The sequence below is a fragment of the Phacochoerus africanus genome, chromosome 3 (assembly GCF_016906955.1).
Source record: "Phacochoerus africanus isolate WHEZ1 chromosome 3, ROS_Pafr_v1, whole genome shotgun sequence".
Taxonomy (NCBI): Eukaryota; Metazoa; Chordata; class Mammalia; order Artiodactyla; family Suidae; genus Phacochoerus; species Phacochoerus africanus.
In genome coordinates, this window is record NC_062546.1 from 62,348,676 (window position 1) to 62,370,546 (window position 21,871).

Here is a 21,871-nt window from a genome sequence, read left to right on the forward strand (position 1 = left end):
GTCAATGTTCAGCTTTAAAATGAAAGTAAAATTGTTTTTTAAGAAGTTGTGCAGGAGTTCTCTCATGGTGCCAACAGGTTAAGGATCCAGTGCTGTCACTGCAGCAACTTGGGTCACTGCTGTGGTGCAGGTTAGATCCTTGATCCCTGGCCTATGTAGGAACTTCCACATACTGAAAGTGTGGGAAAAAAACAAACAAACAAGAGAGAATAAGTTTTACCAATATTCACTTCTACCAGCAAAATATATATGGGTTCTCATCATTCCACGTATTTGGCAGCTCTTGGCATTGTCAGACTTTTTAACTGTAAATCCAGTATATTTGACCCTTTGAACAACATGAGTTTAAATAGGACTGTCCACTTATATGTGGATTTTTTTTTTCATGAAATACTAGGGTAATACTATACCACTGGAGGTTGGTTGAATCTACGTATGTGGAATCACCAATACAGTGAGGACTGACTGTAAAATTAAATTTGAATTTTCAACTGTAGAGATAAAGGGTCAATACCCTTAACACCATGTTGTTTAAGAGTCAACTATATGTGTAAAATGGTGACTAATTATGATCTTGATTTGCTTTTTTATTATGAACTAAATATTTTACTGTTTATTTATTATTTGTTTTCCATGCCTTTCATATCTTTTAATTTTATTCATTTCTGCTCTTTTCTTTATTAATCCCTTTGTTTTGCTTTCTTTGGGTTCATCATTTTGTCGTTTTCCTAAGCTGGGTGCTTAATTAATATTTAGCCTTTTTTCTTTGCTAATATAAACAATTAAGCATATATATTTCATCAAATACTGGCTTTTGCTATATATCACAAGTTTAAATATGTATTAATTTCAATATCATTCAGTATTTTAAATTTTTCAGTATAATTTCTTGAATCATGAGATATTTAGTAGCTTTTTAAATTCTAAGTAAAAATATTTAAAATGTATATTGTTGTAATTGATTTCTATTTTAATTGCATTTTGGTCAGAGAATGTGGCTATTTTGGTTATGTATTTCTGTATAACAACCTACCCTGAGACAGGGGCATAGAACAACAGCAATCAGTTATGCATTTTCCTCATGGATTGGGGAGTCGACTAGACTCAGCTAGGCATTCCAAAGCATTCCTCAGGGTCTCTGGGACAGTTTCAGTTGAATGGTAGCTGGAGTTAGGATCTCCATTCACATGACTGGTTGTGGGCTGAACAATTGGAGTTCCTCTGGCATCGCTCAGGCCTTTCCTTGTGGAGACTCTACATCAGTGACTCCGGATAGCCAGACTTCTGACATGGAAGATTCTAGAGGGAGCGACTACCAAGAAAAACTTATTGAAGCAACATGACCTTCCCTAACCTACCTTGGAGGTAAAGCAGAAGCACTTGTCCCAATTTCTAGTCACCGAAGGTCACAACCTCCACTTAGGTTCCTGGAGAGGGACGTTGATTCCATCATTTGATGAAAGGCTTGCAAAAGGCTTTTGTGGCATGTTTTAAAACCACCACAGTAGTCAATATGGTATAGCTTCTTTAATTTGTTGAGATTTGCTCTATGGCTTAGTACATGGTTCATGGTTTTGTTTTGTTTTGTTTGTTTGGAATTAATATTGCAGGTTGAGAATGTATATGTTCTAATTGATGGGTCCAGCTCATTAAAACTTTTCTATTTTTTTTTTTTTTTTTTTTTTGGTCTACTCAACCTATCTGGAACTGAGAGAAGTCTTTTGAAATTCCTCTCTGACATGTTTGTCAGTTTCTCCAATTCTACCAATATTTGCTTTATAAATGTTGAGGGTTTTTTTTATTAGGGGCACACAGCTTCAGAATCATTTTATTTTCCTCATTAAAAGAGCTTTTTAGTATTGCGTAGTAACTCTTCACCATTTATAATCCTTTTTGAATTAAAGCCTTTTATTTCTATTTGTGTAGCTACCTTACTGTTTTTTTTGTTGGGTTTTTTTGTTTTTTTTTTTTGCTTAGCATTTGCTCAATATATTATTTTCCATGCTTTTTCTTTCAGCCTTTGTTTTAGTGTTTTATCCTGGTCTTTTTTCATGGAGCTCAAATAAATAATATATATCCGGATTTTTACTTTTAAGACCAATATAATCTGTCAGTTTGCGCTTTTATTTTTATTTATTTATTTATTTATTTTGTTTTTTTGCCATTTCTTGGGCCGCTCCAGCGGCATATGGAGGTTCCCACGCTAGGGGTCGAATTGGAGCTGTAGCCACCAGCCTACACCAGAGCCACAGCAATGCAGGATCCGAGCTGCGTCTGCAACCTACACCACAGCTCACGGCAACGCAGGATCATTAACCCACTGAGCAAGGGCAGGGATCAAACCCGCAACCTCATGGTTCTTAGTCGGATTCGTTAACCACTGCGCCACGACGGGAACTCCAACCACTGCACCACGAGGGGAACTCCAGTTTGGGCTTTTAAATAGCAACCTGAGACCATTTAAATTTATTATTATTCCTGATAAATATTGGTATATTTGAACATATATGCTCCCTTATGTTGTGTTTTCCATGTGATCTACTCTCTCCTGTGCCTTTATCCTCTGCCTTTTTTGCTTGAAAACATTTAAAAATCTTTGTTTTCTTATTCCAGTGTTTTCCTATACTAATTTAAAAGTAATGCACCATTTCTGTTCCTTTAGAGATTATTCTTGAAATTTTGCTGTACATATTCAATAAATAAACACAAGGACCTTAGAACATTCTACTCTCTCCTGACTTATTGTTGTCTCTTAGTTGTCCTTTTTAAGCCCCATAGATTAAACCTGATTTATTAATAATATTTTTATTTTCTGCAGACAGTTTTTCCCCCCAGCTTACCTGCATTTTACCAGTTTCTTTGTCTATTCTTTCTTGAATCTCATAGCTTTGAAGTCATTTTCCCTTTTCTTTAAGGATATCTTCCCAAAACTCCATTAGTAAAATTGCATTCATTGTTAACTCTTTCTATTCTTATTTATCTGAAAGTGTTTTTCCCTTTCATTCTAAAAAAAATATTTTTCTGGGCACATTCTTCAACATGAAGATATTCCAGTTTTCCACAGCTTTTATTTTTCTGTTGTGATCTATGCATCAACCTCATCGCCATTTTCTGCAGATGATCTCTCTTTCCCCTCTAGTGCTTCTACGATTGTTTTCTTAAAGTATTCTGCAACTTCACTCAGTGGTGTCTGGGTGTGGATTTCTTTGTGTTTATTCTGCTTGGCATGCACACAAGTTCTTCCTGAATTCATTTTTTTCATCAATCCTGAAAAATCCTCAGTCAATATGAACTCAGGTGTTGCCTCTTTGCTCCATTTTCTATATTCACTCCTTCTGGGACATCAAAACACTTTTGTTTGATCTTATAATTTGATATTCTATGCTCTCCTAAAGCCTCTCTTATATTTTTAATAGGCTTTTTATTTTCTAGCAGGTGTAGGTTCACAGTGAAATTGAGAGGAAGGTTAAGAAATTTCTCATACAACCCCAACCACCCCCAACATGTATGGCTTCCACCTTTACAACAACGCCCATCAGAGTGGTACATTTCTTTCTTTCTTTCTTTTTTTTTTTTTTTTTTTTTTTTGCTATTTTTAAGGCCGCACCCGAGGCACTTGGAAGTTCCTAAGCTAGGGGTCCAAACAGAGCTACAGCTATCAGCCTATGCCACAGCCACAGCAACACCAGCCACATCTGTGACCTATATACTGCAGCCCATGGCAATACCAGACCCTTAACTGAGCAGGGCCAGGGATGGAACCCTCATCCTCATGGATACCAGTCAGGTTTGTAACCTGCTAAGCCACAATGGGAACTCTTGGTACATTTCTTTCAACTAAGGAACCTATATTGACACATTATTATCACCCAGTGTCCATAATTTATATTAGAGTTCACTCTAATGGTGGTGTACATTCCGTGGATTTGGACAAAGATATGATTACATGTGTCCACCATTATAGTATCATACAGAGTAGTTTTGCTGCCCTAAAAATCCTCTATACTCCACCTATTCATTCCTCCCTCCTTCCCTCCTAACCCGGCAACTACTGATGTTTTTACTGTCTTCATAGTTTTGCCTTTTCCAGAATGTAAAATCGTTGGGCTATAAAAGGAAAAATATTGGGGAAGGTAGGGGAAGAAAGGTGAGAAAAGAAAAAAAAATCAGAAGAAATGCAACAAAATATCTAGAATGTAATGGGAAGTGAAGTTTATATTTAAGAGCACTATGCAAATGATGAGTATTGTTTACATACTGAACAGGCTGGGTAACGGCTCGGGTGTGTCAGGTTACAGTGCATAAAAATCAGACAGCACACATATTGTCATGTTTTTTATTAGTTTGATAGTTGTTTTAAGTGTTTGTGTCACTGTGAGGTCCAAGATTTCTATCATTCATACTCTGGGGAGTTCCTATTGTTGCTCAGTGGTAACGAACCGGACTAGTATCCATGACGACTTGAGTTCGATCGCTGGCCTTGCTCAGTGTGTTGAAGATCTGGCATTGCCATGAGCTGTGGTGTGAGTTGCAGCTGCGGCTCAGATCCAGTGTTGCAGTGTCTGTGGTGTAGGCCAGCAGCTACAGCTCCGATTGGACTCCTAGCCTGGGAACTTCCATGTGCTTCTAGTGCGGCCCTAAAAGAGCAATAATAACAATAACTATAATAGTGGTAGTAGTAGTAACAACAATACTTTGAGACAATGATTTCATGTTTTTATAATAATCACAACAGGTTTATTAGAAGGGAGAATAAACTTAGAAGTGAGATTAAGTGCAGAAAAGTGGAAAATTACTCTTAATGAAAAATGTGAAATCACAGAAATAGAAACATTCCACTTAATGTAGATAGGAAGATTAAAATCAAAATATGATTGGCAAGTTAGAACAACGAGACAGAAAAAAAGGAAGAGTTCGTTTTTAAGAAGGTCATTTTGTTGAAGAGCCTTGAATTCTACCAAACCAAACTGCAAGGTCTGATATAGATCAGCTAGTATAGGGACCATGCCACACACCTCAAAAGGCCTCAGTGGTAGTAAAGAGAGTTGCCAAGGAAGGCAAAAAGCTTTATTTATGGATTTCTGAGAAATGAGGCTCTGGTACATGAGAAACTGACTCTCAAGGGAAAAGAGTTCTGGCATGGCAGGTACAGTCCTGGGATTGCAGCAGCACAGGGGCGGGGGCGTCGTGTTCTGTTTTGAATTGGTGTGAGGCATGGTGGTGGACAGAGAGGATGCTTCTTCCTTTCCATCATCTTTTAAATTTAGCAGCATTTTTGAAGTTTGGATATATCAGAGCCCTACACAAAGAAGTGGATGTGAATATAAGTTCAATGTTACACTGTAAATCAGAACAACTAGAACCTACAGATGGCTAAGGGGGCCTGGGAAAACATCTGGTCCGATCCCTTCATTTTACATTTGAGCAAAGGGGAGCATGAAATCCTATTCCAAGCTAACGTAAATCTGACTTTAAAGCCCGGGTCATGATTATCATGTCAGAGAGACCCAGATTCAGGTTCTTGCTTCCTCACTTATTAGCAGTGTGAACTCAAGAAATCTGCTAAGTGACCTCTCTGAGTTGAATTCCTTATCTGTGATAATATTTACCTCCAAATCATATTATGTTTTCAACCTAAAATCCTTAGTTAAATGATCCAGTATCCTTGTTTTGTCATGTAAATTATATTTTTATTTATATGTAACAAAACATGCATACTTATAGAATGTATAAAATATATAATAGATTATATATATCTCATATATATATATTTTTTTCTTTTTTGGCTGCCCTGTGGTACATGAAGTTCCCGGGTCAGGGATCAGATCTGAGCCGCAGTTGTGACCTAAACTGCAGCTGTGGGAACCCCAGATCCCTAAGCCACTGTTCTGGGCCAGGGATCAAACCTGCATCCCAGCACTCCAGAGATGCCACTGATTCCTGTTGCACCACAGCAGGAACTCCTATATTTAATTTTTTAAATAAACCATGGAACGAGTAATATTATTATATGAGCAACACAAGGCCACCGATAGTATCTGTGACCAGGTCAGGAACATGATTTCTTTATCAGCATTCTTTCTTCTACACATGCATGGACTTAAGACCTTCACAGATTCATTTTTCTAATTAAAACCCAGAGAACTCAGTTATGAAATTTAGTATGCTTTTCTAAATTTTTTGCCTTTTATTCTGTTTGTTCTGTCAACCCACCAAAAAGATGACAATAATCAGTTCAGAAATAGCTGTCCAACAGTAGAATACTTACTTGTATAGGAGCGAGCCAATCTACTCTGTTCTCTCCTGATAAATCTTCAAATGCCAGTCTTTCACAATTCATAATTCTTATTGCTAGGACTACTTTTTAAAATGTTTTATTTGTTGTCTTGCAGTTCTTCTTCCCACCCCATACAGCTTAATTCAACTAAATCCATGAGAGATAATTGACTGAGTTAGTTATGCATGAAAAGCCAAGCTTGACGATTCACTACAGCTTCATTTTCCTGTTGGCCATTAAAGTAAGTTAATGATCTGGAGCTGTGTAGGGGTTTCCAGAAATAACACTATAATGGCCAACATGCTGTAGTTAGCAGCTGAGAAAAAGAACTGTTTATTATTTTGCAGGCAATTGCCCAAACCCATGCCACAGTGTTTTTATTTTAGGACCTGATCTACTATGAAGAAAAGCAACACATTACAACTCAAGTGAACCCAAAACATCTCTTTAGTGAAAATAAACTCATAAGTGATTGCATGCAGATTTTCAAAACTATGGTAGAGAATTTTCTTTGAGGAGATACTTTTGAATAATATTAATTTAAAACCCAGAGTTTAGAAGGAACCACATGAATGACTCTTTTGAACAGATAGTAGAGAGTGGTACCAAAAATTATTTTTTGTCTCCAAGGTAAAAGTCTAAAAATGGCCATCTTGGCATTGTACTTAGATTCAAAGAAACTCTTAGGTGCTCTGAGATTTATTTGTTATACATGCACACACTCACATACATACATATGGAAAATTTGAAAGTCAAAAATTTTCTCAAAAACTCAGTGTCCCTAGGTCTCCAACTAATACCCCCACTCTGCCAGCTTTTTGTGGTAAGCCTTTATGGAGGTCTTACCCTATACAAGGTGTCTAGATGCGGTGTTAGAGTAGATAGAAAAATTAAATAAGACACATAGAATATTTCTTTGAGTAAATAACGAAACCTATAACTAAAGCAAAAAAATAAAAATCCCACCTGTTAAATGACCTTGTTTTGCAAACTGATTTTGTGTCTTAGCATTTCTGGCTTCTAAACCTCATAGGGCAAGTAAATTTCTAGTTAATCATTAAAAAAAAAATTAGTAAGATCTTTGAATTTTGTGTAAAGTTTGTTAATTTTTTAATATCATAAACAAACAAGCTTAAAAGGCAGACAACGAACTAGTCAAAACATTTTTATGATAAATGATTAATATCCCTAAGAAATGTGTCTGTAAAAAGAAAAAAGAAGAGTCAGAGCAGTTGAGCAGTTCTTAGAGAAGATCAGATGGAAGTTGAGAATGGCAAAAATACTGTTTAGGTGTCCCAGGGTCACTTTTCTGCCATTTTTCTTTTTTCTTTTTTTCTTGGCTGCTTCTGTGGCATATGGAAGATCTCGGGCCAGAAATAGAACCCACCTGCCCCATAGCAGTGACCAGAGCCACCGCAGTGACAACTCCAGACTCTTAACCTGATGAACCACAAAAGAACTCCATGATTTTTTTTTTAAATTGAGATATAATTGATGTATAACATTATATTAGTTTCAGGTATAAAATAAAATGATTCAATATATATAAGTATTGCAAAATGATCACTAGGGTAAGTTAGAATAAGTCTAGTTAGCATGCATAACCACACATCACTACAACTTATTTTTCTTGTGGTGAGAACTTTTAAGATCTACTCTCTTAGAAACTTTCAAATTTGCAATATGGTATTATTAACTATAGTCACCATGCTATATGTAACATCCCAGGACTTATTTGTGCCTGTTCAATTTTGTTTTCAACACACTACCTTTCTAAGGTTTAATAAATATTTGTTAAATGATAAAAGTTCTATGCCAGATTGGTCCATATTTGGGGCTTAAGCAATTATCCAGAAAGTAGATTTAGATCACATTTATGCAGGAACAAGAAACTCCCAAACTAAAACTATCATTGATAGACTGTTAACCTTCCCCATATTTTAAATATCAGTTGTTCAAAAGACGTAATCAAAAAAAGTGTGACTGCCCGCAGCTGCCATGCAGGTTTCAATTGAGGCTGGAATTTAACCCCCAGCCTAGCATTTCCATAAGCCACAGGGCAACAAAAAAAAAAAACAAAAAAGATGTGACCAAATAAGAAGGATATTTAGTGAGAAATAAAAGAAGGCTAATTTGGGAGTTCCCTTTGTGGCTCAGTGGTTAATGAACTCCACTAGGATCCATTAGGATGCGGGTTCAATCCCTGGCCTCACTCAGTGGGTTAAGAATCCGGAGTTGCTGTGAGATGTGGTGTAGGTGGCAGAAGCGGCTCAGATCGCGTGTTGCTATGGCTGTGACAGTTCCAATTGGACCGAAAAAGAAAAAAAAAAAACACCGAAAAAGAAAAAGGCTAATTTGGAGTCCACTGGTGGCCTATTGTGTTGAGGATCCACCTTTTTTTTTTTTCACTGCTGTGGCTCTGGTCACCGCTGTGGCAGGAGTTCAGTCCTGGCCCGGGGAACTTCTATGTGCCTCAGGAATAGCCAAAAAAAAAAAAAGGGGGGGGGGGGCTAATTTCCTTCACCTCCTAAACCTCTCTCTTTTTCTCTTTCCCCATCCTACATCCCTGGCAGCTGGGGCTCAACTATTTCTGAAAAAGGCTAAACCCCAGAATAGACAGTGGGGAAATAACTCAGTCTTAGGTCATGGAAGCTTAACTATAAATGAATAAGGACAACCATTAAATTTCAAATTTAATTAATTCTCCGAATTGGATACTGTTTACAAATTATTTTCACAACTTTCTACTATTTGTCATATTTCCTCTGAACGTTTCAAATAAAAAACTATTTTCACAATGCTCCATTGAGCACAAACTATATTGCAACATTCTCAGAGTACAGGAATCTTTTAGTTCCTGTGGGAGAGAAATAAATTTCCAAAGAGGTTGCTTGGCTTCTATCACTAGAGCAGAGGTTTAAACTAGTTGCCCTGGGGCTAAATAAAGCCTAAAGTTGAAATTACTTGGAATGAGTTTCAGTTTTTTTAAAATTAGTTTCCAGCATCTAAAAATTGGGACATATGGTGTAAAAATGTAGAAATCTAGAGGCTCTTGAAAAATCTTCAAACCCGTAGCAATGGGTTGCTGTGTTAGCGCAAGCCGACAACCAAGTGAGACTGAGTGGCCCTACCCTTTTGGAGGGATACTGGGTTCCTCACTTCTTGCCATCCCACTGTGCCTTGCTTTCCTCATCAGCACTACCTGCTTGAGTGTCTGTAGACATCTGAGTTTTATTCTTTTTTTTTTAATGGAAATAAAGAGCACGATGGTGCCCTGGGGCAATATCAGTGATAGCTAATATCAATCATCAAAATAGAGTAGGATTTGGAGAGTAGCTCAATTAGTCACTTAGCTTTCTGTCATGCAGTTTAGGTGTTTATTGTGTAATTTTTCTTGCCTTAGTGATAGAACTCTTGAAAGTGAAAACCTCCTTGTAAACAACAGGGTGTGGCTATCCCTGTGACTGGCTTCTCTGAAACTGATGCTTGGTCCGAGAAGAGCATGGCAGGAAGAGAACAGCAGGGCAGGTCCTTACATCAAATCTTTTTGTTGTTGTTTGCTTTAACCTTCCATTAAGAACAAATAATTAACAACGGCAACAAGTGGCAGCAAAACCTAGTGTAAATATGTGATGGCTTTTTATTCTTATGTATTGAAGGGATATTGGAGGGTCATATACTGCAGGCGGGAAAATGGGATACATTAATCCCTGCCTCTTAGAGTCTAGTGTTCCAATACCCCAATCTCATGTCATGTGTCAGCTAACAAGCCCAGTCTAGTGGAATATTCCAATGACAAACAAATGAAGTCTTGGGTGATGAGTTGAAGGTTAAATGGAGAGGAAGGAGTCTTTGTCATCCCTCATCCTGGGGACCCTCTTTCAAATGGTAAAAGGACCACTGTTTGTTTAACTTTTTTTTTTTTTTCCATATTAGGGCCTCACCCATGGCATATAGAAGTTCCCAAGCTAGGGGGTCGAATTGGAGTTATAGCTGCCGGCCTACGCCACAGCCACAGCAATGTGAGATCCAAGCTGTGTCTGCGACCTATGCTACAGCTCATGGTAATGCCAGATCCTTAAACCATTGAACAAGGCCAGGGATTGAACTCGTGTCCTCATGGATGCTAGTCATGTTGGTTACTGCTGAGCCATAACAGGAAGTCCTATTTGTTTAGCTCTTAATGGTTTTCCCACTTCTTCCATCCCCTGGTTTGTAAATTCTCCTCAGATTCACAAAGGTTGAGGTCATGGTCTTGTTTTGTTTTCATCTTCTCCTTGGTGATTATTTAAATACTAATTGCATGTCTTAGTTTGATGTGCCCACTTAATAATATATAATAATAATGTCTGGCCTTACCACGTGCTTATTAGGTGCTAAGCACTAATGTGTATGAGCTTATTCAATCTTCATTAAAAACTTCATGAGATATGCACTATTTCAACCTTTTTTTTAAAAAAAAAGATGAAGAAACTGAAATTTGGGAGGCTAAGTAATGTGTTTATCACACAGCTGGTAAGTGGTCTGTTCCAAAAGTCCTGCTTCCAACTACATTCTACAAGTGCAGCAGTCCTCAAAATCCATTTCTAACAGGAGTAAGAATTTAAAAAATGAAATTTGGAATTTGACCCAGTTCACAGACTGTGTCAATAAACCAGTGAATGTTAAAAGATGATGAGATTCAGGGAAGACCATTGCAAACCAATGCATCACCAAGGAAAATGTGTCTGGAGTTATTGAATGAAGATATTATTGGATGATGAGCAGTCCACATCATTCAAACCTGCAGAGAGATGGAATAAAATGAGAGATGATCCAGAGAGGACCACATCAATAATCAAGAAGGAAGGAATGAGGCTTGAATAAGAAGAGACAAAAGATTAGCTGGGTCTGTTCTGGAAAGATGCATACTTAGTGGCAGGTGGATACAATAGGATTGCACGAAACTCCTAGAAACCTAGTTCAACTAAAACACAACCTCATCCAGCTAATGATAAACGTTAAGAATTTATTCTGAGAGGAGTTCCGGTCGTGGCACAGCGGATATGAATCTGACTAGGAACCATGAGGTTGCAGTTTCGATCCTTGGCGTTGCCATGAGCTGTAGTGTAGGTCAAAGACGTGGTTCAGATCTGGTGTTGCTGGGAACCTCCATATGCCGCGGGTGCGGCCATGAAAAGCAAAAACAAGAAAAAAAGAACTATTCTGAGAATTGATATGCTTTGGAGAAGGTGCTTAGAATATCTATATTTGTAAGGTTTGGATTGTTAATAAATAAGTGAAGTTTGTGTGTTTGGGAGGCACATTCCTATTTTCTAAGTCTGAAGAACGTACTGCAGCTTGAGTGAAGATTTCAAAATGCAGATCGGATCATAGGATGCCTTCTTCCATTACAGTGGCTTCTCACTGTTTATTGCTTTTAGGGTTAAAAAAAAAAAAATTTCAACACAGTCCTATAGGGAATTGAAAGTTCCTGCCTTGACTTTTCCAGACGTCCCTGAATCACAGCCTCCCTTGCTGGCAACTGTGGGCATTTTGACAGTTCCTCCAGCTCCAAAACTTCAGAAGGAGGCTCCTTTTTCATGTCTTTTTGTGCCAAGTCAGGTCCCCACTCCCCCAGGCCCTTACAGTACCCCCTTTTTCATAAGCCCCTGTTGTTTCCTCAATAGACTCCACTCTGAGCAGGCAGAGGCAGGTCTTCCCTTGCTTAGTGTGGTGTCCCCAGGAGCTGTAAATAGGTAAAAGCCCTGCAAATACCTGTTATGTAGAGCAGCCCCATGGGCTCCAGAGATGCCTCTCTTTAGAGCCCAGTTCTGGTTTGGGTGATTTAGGAAGTCAGTGGTGAAATGAGCATTTTTGTTTTTGAAAAAAATGGGGTGAAAAAAGAATCTTAGTATGTAAACTGAGGCACAGCTATGAAATCAATACATTTTAAACTATAATCAAGAGACTAACTTCCCTACTTTATACATCTCCATCTAAGACCCTATATATTTCACTTACTATTTTGTTTATTGTGCACCTTCCCGACTAGGAAGTAAACTCCAGAAGGGAAGGGATGTCTGTCTTTTTTGCTCACTGCTCTATCTCTAGGGCCTAGAACAGTATATGGCACATGGTAAATAAATGTTCTGGGTATATTTGTTGAATGAATGGGTTTAGGTTAGTAGTTTTCTTTGCCCAGAGGTAATAGGCAGAAAGCTTCAATTAGCCACAAAGGAAGTTTTCATGCAATCCTAATATGAATTTTTAAAAATCTTACAGAGATTATAGTCAATTGTGATCTTTTAAAATGAGGGTTCCATCTATATCAGGGTTCCTCAAATTACAGTGCATTGGAATCACCTGAGGGCTTATAAAAAATGCAGATTCTTAACTTCAGAGTCTTTGGTTTGGTTTGGTCTTTTTGCCTTTTCTAGGGCCACTCCTGTGGCATATGGAGGTTCCCAGGATAGGGGTCTAATCGGAGCTGTAGCCACTGGCCCATGCCAGAGCCACAGCAACACGGGATCCGAGCCACGTCTGTAACCTACACCACAGCTCATGGCAATGCCGGATCCTTAACCCACTGAGCAAGGCCAGAGATGGAACCTGCAACCTCATGGTTCCTAGTCGGATTCCTTAACCACCGAACCACAAGGGGAACTCCTTAACTTCAGAGATTCTAATTCTGCAGTCTAGAGGCCTCTCTGCAATTCCAAGAGCTTCAATGGGTTGTGGCCCAAGGGCCTTAGTTTAGTTTGGAAAACACTGGCACTGACTGTGCACACAGCAGACCAACACATGCTGAGTAAAAGCAATGTCAACTACTTACATTCCCTCTATACCTCTGCTCACCTTGGCAATGAATGTTGAATGTCCAACGGACAAGTAGTGTTCTCCCCTTTGTAGTGTTGTGATGAAACACTGATTCACCACTCCTCACCACTTTTCCTCCAGTTCCCAGGAATTTATGCGGTTCCTACCAGGATGAAAGGCAAAATAACAAAAGTTTTCAAAAAAATGTGCAAAGCTACCAAGAAAAAGATGGGAAAAAAGTGCGCAGTGTCCCAGTGTGGAACCCAGACCTCCCCAGCAAGTAAATGCCTCGTGGGTCCAGCTTTGCCTTCGCCCCCAAGGCTGATGATAGTTGGAGACTTTTAGGCATTTCTCCCAGCCCACTTGCAGACCTGGGCAAAGCACTCCAGCCCCGGGCGGAGGAGGAGCAAAGCGGGGCAGGGCGTGGCTAGGAGGGGGGGGCCAGGGGATGGCCTGAAGCCGTGGAGAAAGAGCTGGCCCCCAGGAGGAGGCTAGGAGCCGCGCAGTGAGAGGCGGGGCCTGGGCGCGAGGTAGGCGTGGCAAGAGAGCGGGGCGGAGCCTGAGGCCTGCTAGAGGCGGCTGCTGGTGACCCTGGCGGTCGGGTGGAGGCGATGCTCGGCGCCTGGTCCCTCCCCTTGAGGGTGGGTACAGTGGGAGGGCGTGGCCCGCCGGCTACACGCTAGGCAGAGGCGCTCCAGCCTCTAGCACTAGGGCGCTGAACTCCGGTTCTGGCCATGGCCGAACTCACCCGCGGCAGGAGCCACCGCTCCCGGACTTCTCGCCCAGCTTACTGAACGCTCTCTCTTTTCGACCCTGGGTAAACTCTGCGTTCTTTTTGGAGCGGCGAGCAAGTATGCGCTGAGGACTGCTGGGGCGCGCGTATCGGGTGCCGCCGTGGGTCCAGGCTTCGGAGCCGAGCTGCGTGGGGCAGCCTCGATTTCCCCACCCCGCGCCGGCAATCCCCCGCCGCACTTGATGTGCAGAGAGAAGCCGGACACCATGATCCTAACACGTAAGCTAGACTTGTGCCTTGCCGTCAGGCCGACCGCGGGAGCCAGCTGCGGAGGGGACCTGCCGCGGAGGAAATGTCACCCTGCCTTGCCAAGTCGGTGCCTGACGTTCTGTGCTTTTGCAGCGCTTTCCGAGGAGGCTCGGGACCGAGTCACCCGAGTTTCTTGGAGTGGAGGAGGTGGAGTGCGGGGAAAACAAGGGTCGTAGTTCGGGGAGGGCGGTCTTAATCTCGGTTAATGACCCCTGGGGGCCGCGGGCCGGCGCGCCTGGTGGGCTCCGGGAAGGGCTGCGGGCTGGGGAGCGACCGTGACTGATGAACTGAATGAAGCCCACAACAACTTTCCGTCCAGGCCGGGGTCGCCGAGCCGGTTGGCTTCCTGCCCAGCAGCACTGGCGGCTTTTCTCTTCTTATTCTAAATCCCAGGCGGTGGCCTCTTGCTCCGAGGGGCGCAGAGCGATCTCCTTTCTACTTTTTTCTCTTCGGGGACAGTTCCAGGCTCGGTACTTGCTCTCTTTCACTGTACAAGTCCAAAATCAGCGTTGACTCCCTGGAGAATCTATTATTTAGGGACGTTTAGAGCATAGTGGCCTTGGCGGGGGGGGGGGGGGGATTTTTTTAACTTCTTGAAAGTAAATTCACCAAAAATTGTTTTAATTTCCAACCGTGTTTTTTTGTTTGTTTGTTTGTTTTTAACGCTGGAAAATAACCTATGCTTAGCCAGGACAGTCTTGCTTTGGTGGCTGCCGGCCCTTGGAGTGATGGAGCCTTTTAGTCAGCCCCACGGCTTGCCTGTGGGGCGCCTGCTGGAAGTCTCTCCCTTCACGTGCTGGGGCGTGGGATTGGGTTTCCTAAAATGCCAGATGGTCGTGCCCACGCCCTTGGCTCCGGAGTAGGCGCCCGCGCGCCGCGACTCCCGAGGCCGGTAAAAGGAAGGAAGCACGGCGCCCGATCTGACTTTTTCCTTTCCGTAGTCAGGCGATGGCCTTCTGGACCCCTGCCCCACTCTGTGGCTCGTCCCCACCTCCAGCGTCGCGAGCCAAGCCTTTGATCCTTTGGGAGGAGTTACACCTCTGGTCGCTGCAAACAGATGCCGCCACGTGTAACTTACTGTCTCCGCGTGTCTTTCCAGTGCTCAGCCCCTGTAGCGAGCGGAGTGGGAATTCCCTGGGTGGGAATCCTGGATCTGCAGCCTGCCAGCTGTGCGAATCTGGGAATTGACACGATCTCTCTCTTCCTCTTTCATCTACAACTTGGGGGTAATAACTGTTTACCGCGTGAGAAGGTGCTGAGGATCAAGTGAGTTAATGCAAAGGCTTAGCACTGTGTCTGGGATTGATGTTCAGCAAATACCCAATTTATGCTAGTTACTGTAGAAGAAAACCCCTGCGTATTAATCTGCACTGTGGAGAAGAAAACCTTGCCCCAAGCTTGCTTTGACTGAGTCATTTTACATTCAACTTGGTTAGCAAATGGGTACATTCTCAGGATTCTGAGGCTGCCTCAGGGATTGCGGGTGAGATGGAGGAATGCAGCCATCAGTTACGGAAAGATTCATGAGGGTGGCCTGTGTGACGCATTTGGATGGAAAGGAATCACAGCTCTGGAGAGGGCAGAATACTGAATCTCAAATTACCTGTGTGTGAGCGCAAAACTCTGTTTGCTGAAGGGATAAGGGAAAATAATAGCCCAGCAGAATTCTGGATGTAAATCTATCAGCAGCTCCAAGAGGTTGACTAATTCAGCATCCATCTGGACTGCAGGCTGGTCCTTCACAGTGAAGATTTGCCAATCATAAGTGTGGAATTAATAGAGGGACCCAGTGCCATCTTGGCTTGGAAACTGTAGCAGATGGTCTGAGGGGTGCCCTGTAAGTCAACAGCCCCCCTAATAGAACTAAAGTCCTGGGAAATGAGTGTCAAATAGTTAGCAGATGTGCATTCAGACGTTATTTGGAGACATTTTCTGAGAAAATGTTGGCAATTGCATGTATTAAATGACTTTTATTGTGGCATGCCAGATTTACAGCGTGGCCCAAACCTGGTTGCATATTTTTTTCATTAGCACTACTGTTCAGAATTTAAAATGAAGCACAGTGGACTGTTATTCTCTCCTAGTTGCTTTTGAAAGTTTGCTTTTGACAAAAACATTTTTCATTTTAATTCAAGCTGAGTGACACCCTACACCAAACTGGCTGGAAGTTCAAGAAAGGGGGCTGACTTGGTTTCCCTACTCAGCAGAATCACATTAAGTAGCTTCCAACTTAATCATTCCCGAGAGTGGATGAGAAATGTCATTTCAGTGCCTTACTTTTATCTTAACATCCTAATTGTGGATTTTATGAGAAATACCATTTAACTCCTTAAAGACTGAAAAAATTTAACAGTTATGCAATTAACTATGGCTAATTGAAGGTAGTGTTGCAAGTTTTAATACATTGGACTAGTCAAAGAATTTTCCCATAGTTCTGGAGCGAAGGCGAGAGAGACCAGATGCACCTTTAAAACTTGTGTTTTTTTTTTTTTTTCATCTTTGTTGTTGTTATTGTTCTGTTACTGGAGTTCAAAAACCAAAGACCAAGCAAAGTTCAAGGGTGTTTTTACATTAAAAAGGGATGTTTGGTTGCTTCTGGAAAATATACCACATTAATAGGAAAACATGTTAGATTAAACAGTTTATTACTGTGAAGTGAGTGAAAAATATAGATAGTACTTTAACTCTTCCTCAAAAAACTACAGTGGCATTTTAAAGAGAATATGGGAGGCCCAGGTAGATGCCTTCCAATCGGAGGCTTGTTGGCATTCCAAGAGGTGGTTTCAAATACAAAAATAAGTGCTTGGGTTTCCCTTGGTGTCCCCAAGGAGATTTTAAGCCACGATGCAATGTTCAAATGAGAGTGGTATTTTTATGACTTAGGCGGGTAAATATACAATTAGAAAATATTCAGGGGAGGGTGATTTGGTTCAGAAGAATGGGGGCATCCAAAGTACAGTGGGTGAAATGAATGGTACTTTTTTTAAAGAGAGCCTTGTGCTGGACAGGATGGCCCAGTATTGTAAACACGCGTTTCTCATGCTCAGCTCTCCTTCCTAGCAACAGGAAGACGGAAATGAGGCCATGCAAAAAAAAAAAAAAAAAAGACCCTGAAGGTTCCAGACAATACTTGACCCACCCTAGCATTCACCCAGCACAACCAGAAGACCTGCAAAAATAAAAATAACTTCAGATGTTTCCCCTTCCTCCCTGGACATTGCCAAATTGCTGAAGACTGAATTCTCGGTGCTTTAGAACATTATAACACAAGCTGGCTTCTGGTGTAACACCCAAGCCCATTTTTCAAATTATAAAGCAGACCTGAGGAGAAGGGTGATTTTCATTTTTAAAGTTGGTTTAGTCCAGTGCTTAGAATTATATGAGTTGGGATCTAGTGGAGGAAAGAGAATTTCATTTCTAAATTCAGTCATTCCTCTGAGTTTCTCTCAGTGTTTATTTTAGAAGGATTTACCTCTGAGATACTTTGGCAATGTGGGGTTACAATACAAAGGAATAATCTATACAGAATTCAAGACCTCAAAAAATTGTCCTAGCTGTGTGGCCAGGGTGGTTATGGTGAATGCCCATCCATATTAGATCCAGAAAAGACAATCCCAGGTGCTTCTTTTCCATGACTGTGAAACTAGGAGGAAAATGCTTTTCTGGAGTGGACTTTCACAGTTGTCTGTATACCTGATTGCGTGGCCACTGTGTAGTGAAGAATTCAAGTTCTTGAAGGTAATACTTACTCTTTCGAGAAGGACAGTTCTGTAGGGTTAAAATATGTTTTATAAGAATGGTAGTGAGTACAATCAGTAGTGTTTTCTTTCCATCTCAAATTAGTCAGAAATTTAGTTAATGTAAAAGGGGTAAGGTCCCCAGCTGAGAAAGGCTCTTCCTGTCTGTTGGCACTTTTCCTTGTGGGATCCTGTGTTGTTGTTAAGGATTATCATGATCAGTGATAAGTGGGGTGTAGTCCTGCTGGGGGGTCTTTTAATTAGGTCTACTGTATCTTAGTTTTTTCACTACATATTCTCTTCTTGCTTTCATAATTGATGGTAAATAGAAAGAAAGTCTTGCCTATTTAGGATATATACATACATATATATGTGTATGTATACACACACACATACTCTGTGTTTATAAAAAAATCCACAGACTTTTGACAGAATGGTAATAACATTAAGAAGCTAAAATTTATCCTGCAGTTTGCTTCTGTTGTCACCTGTACTCTTCACAGCAACCTGACAAAGTAGATATCATTATTCCCATTTTACAGATGAGGAATCTGAGGTTGGGGAGAGTTAAATACCTTGCCTCAGATCACTTACTGTACATGACAGAGCTAGGATTTCAACCACATGTCTGTGGCAGTAGATTCTCATTATGGAGATATATTTGGCAGGAGTTGACTCAGTTGAGAAAACAACATTTGGTGGCCAACTAGAGCCTTACAGTTACTTTGCAGTTTCCTAGGGCCCTCGTGCTGGTAGGTAGAGAGCCACAATGTTAGTGTCTGGGGTTGACAAATGAGTGGTTTCTGTGTCTGCTCTGAGGGGCATCATGAGTGGAGACCTAGTGTGTCTGTCTTTAATATTTGGGAAGGGGGTTTGGGAGACCATTTTCTAGCCTCTGTTGCCTGTACAGAACAATGCTTTCTTCAGTGAAAGTATTCCAAAATAATATTTCTAAGGAAAGCTTTCTCCCAGATGTCACTGAAAACGTTTTGAGTGGCATCTTGAAAATGCCTACCTATTAGGAAATAATGTTCTTGGGCACCAAAAGGTAAAATATTATTCCTTGCTAAAGTCAAGCCAGGATATGGTAGGAATCCGTCTTTCCTAATTCTTCACCCTTGTGTTCTATTCTTCTACTAGAGTGAGTTTCATAGTGCAAAGTACTCGCCTTTTCTGTCCACGCATACCTCAACTTGGTGGCCTTCTCACTTCTCCACCCCCAGGAGAAAAATCAAAAGCTGACTGAAGGCTGAGGCCAGTGCAGAAGTCCTCAGATGCCTCTGACACCTCCCATCCACATTTTGTTCTCTTCCCTGCCCCACCTCCAAGTGTCCTGCGGAGAGTTGGAGGCTGCTTCCTGCTGCTCGACAGAAAGGCGCCTTCCTCCTCCTTGCAGGAGTCCAGAGGATGTCTGAGGGACAAAAGTTTTCCACACCCTGACGTTGTAGCATTTCCCAGGCAGCAGCACTTAGGAAGCCCAAGAGGAAGAGATGGGGAGGTGAAATGGCCCATGACCCCTACATATGGCTACTATACTCCAGCGGTGCCATGCCCTTTGTCACACTCAAGTGACAAAGTAGATAGAAGATGGCAAAATTCTGAAATCATCCTCCCCTCCCCTCCAGAGTTTGGAGAAATTATCAGCTCATGAAAGACGTTTCCTCACAACTCCCTTTTTCAAACTGTGTAGCACCAAAGAGGGACCTTGTATTGTGCTTGTGCATTTGTAAAAGTCATTCCATGGGAAATTCCAGAACTTTGCAAAGGCAGCTTTGAAAAACTTTGCCTCTTCCCTACTAAGGTGTAGCTGAGTTTCCTGGAAGTTCAGTGACTAGTCCAAGGTCATATGTGAGTTGAGGGGAACTTCAGACCCCTTCCTCCCCACATGTGTAAACAAAACAGGAAAGCAACAGAATGAGGATCTGCATTAATTTGTAGGAAAAATGTATGTTACAAAACCAGTAATGTTCCTAAACTAAACAGATATACTTGAGTCAAAATTTGACCAGTAGATTGTGTTTGTTTGGGGGGCTGGGTATCATAAGCAATTTTTTTTTCTTTCATAAATGATTTTGATGAAAATTAATTCTTTAGCTCACCTTGAAGACAGTATACTTATTTTTCTTATACCTTTTGCACAAAACTGAGAAAGTCAAATTGAACACAGGCTACTTGGAGGTATTACAGGTTTGGTCCCAGACAACCAGAATAAAGCAGGTCACACAAATTTTTTGGTTTCCCAGGGCATATAAAAGTTACGTTTACATTATACTGTAGTCTATTAAGTGTGCAATAGCATTGTGTCTAAAAAGCAATATACATACCTTAATTTTTAAAAAATACTGTTGGAAAAGTGGCCCAATAGACTTGGTTAAGGCATTTCACCTATAAAAACTTGAATATCTGCAAAGTGCAACAAAGTGAGATCTGCCTGTAGGGTTTCCTGTTTGAGGTTAGACATGGGAATCGCTAAAAGCTTTTTGTGTATAACCAGTATCTGCCTTGTTTTTATTTTCATTCATCTTTGATAAGACAACTTGATGTTTCATGCTATTCTAGATAATCTTTTCTCTCTGAGGATGGGCTGAAATATGAGTGAACAGTTTCTTTAGAATTCCTGTTCTCTTTCTTTCAAACTTAAGGCTTCTATAGCACTACAGTTTCTACAGTATTTTATCTTTCTTCTGCTATAACCTTGTAGAACTTAGCGCAAAAGCCAAAGATTGGAGACTGGTGCTTGGTAGAAGTTTTGCTAACTCATGTAAAAGAAGACTTGATGAGCCTGCCAGCCTATCCTATTCAACAGTGGAGATAGGAAGGTGGGTGCTATTTTAGGTTTGTACCAGGTATTTTTGCTTTGAAAAATAAGTTAAAAGGGGAAGTGGGTTCTATGATCTTAAAACCTGCTTCATTTAGTGAAAATAAGGGCCCTTAAAACTATGTTATTTAGATTGTTTTCTTAATCTATCCAATTATCATCTTTAAAGAGCTTAGTATTTTCTTTTTTTAGGCCTGCACCTGTGGCATATGGAAGTTCTGAGGGTAGGGGTCAAATCAGAGCTGTAGCTGCCGGCCTACACCACAGCCACAGCAATGCTGGATCCTTAACCCACTGATCAAGGCCAGGGATCGAACCCGCGTTTTCATGGATCCTAGTTGGGTTCATTACTGCTGAGCCACAAAGGAAACTCCAAGGGCTTAGTATTTTAAGAGCTATTTCAAATCATTTTCCTTAGCAGTGCATGGTTTGAAATGCATAAATATTTGATGTAGAATACTAGAAGTGCGTACGTGTGCGCGCACATGCCCCACCCCAGGTTGAAATGAAGTAGAAAGAGATGATGCAGTATCCATTTCCTTAATAGTTTATTTTCATTTCAGTTTGACTTTTTTGTGCTGGGTAGTAAGTGCCAATTTTTGATTCATTGGGGGATGTTTTCTGTTCCTGGAAATAACTAGATCAGCTCAAGTCTGGAGTGCCTGATAGCACCAGTCATGCCTGGGCTTAAATTCATACAGAACTGTTTGCCCTTGCAAGGGAAGGGCGCATATCTTTTGATGTGAGCTACTTGCCTTTTCCTGGTTTGTGTGTTAAAAACAGTGTTTGGCAAACACTTGACCTAAATGATCCCCAAAGGGGATTTCAATTGATATAATTTCAGCATTGCTGGAGGAGGGCCTCCTGTGCACAATCTCAGGTGTAGGCTTGCCTTGTATGGCCCAAGTTTTCCTTCTTTCAAAGCAGAGCCGTTTATTAAGTTGTCATCACACCATTGGGGAAAGTGAGTCCTTCCTCCCCACCCCCATACTATTTCTAGGAATGTTCTTTACTAGAAAGCAATGTATCTGTCTTCAAATCTTAAGCATGATGGTGGGGGTGGGGTGGGGTGGGGGACTTAAAAGAAAACTCCCTCAAAACTCCCGGTTGTTACTTACACTGAAAAACAGTCGGGTGATTTAAAGGCAAGGGTGATCTTTGGAGGCAAGACTGGGATAGGAAGTTCTCTAACCCTGGAG

General features: G+C 41.1%; 1 protein-coding gene across 3 annotated transcripts in view; it reads left to right on the top strand.

Moving 5' to 3' along the window:
* LOC125122935 (rho GTPase-activating protein 7) overlaps nt 1-21,871 on the top strand; it is a 175,811-nt gene that overhangs the window by 114,847 nt on the left and 39,093 nt on the right. The window contains exon 1 of one of the 3 annotated variants that reach the window (XM_047771895.1): nt 13,744-14,264. The exons of 1 other annotated variant lie outside the window; for it this stretch is intronic. In XM_047771895.1, the coding sequence (XP_047627851.1) occupies nt 14,051-14,264 (214 nt within the window). In that variant the 5' untranslated portion in view covers nt 13,744-14,050. Of the gene's footprint in view, nt 1-13,743; nt 14,265-21,871 lie in introns of those variants that run through there. One more of the 3 variants, XM_047771897.1, reaches the window with a different exon arrangement.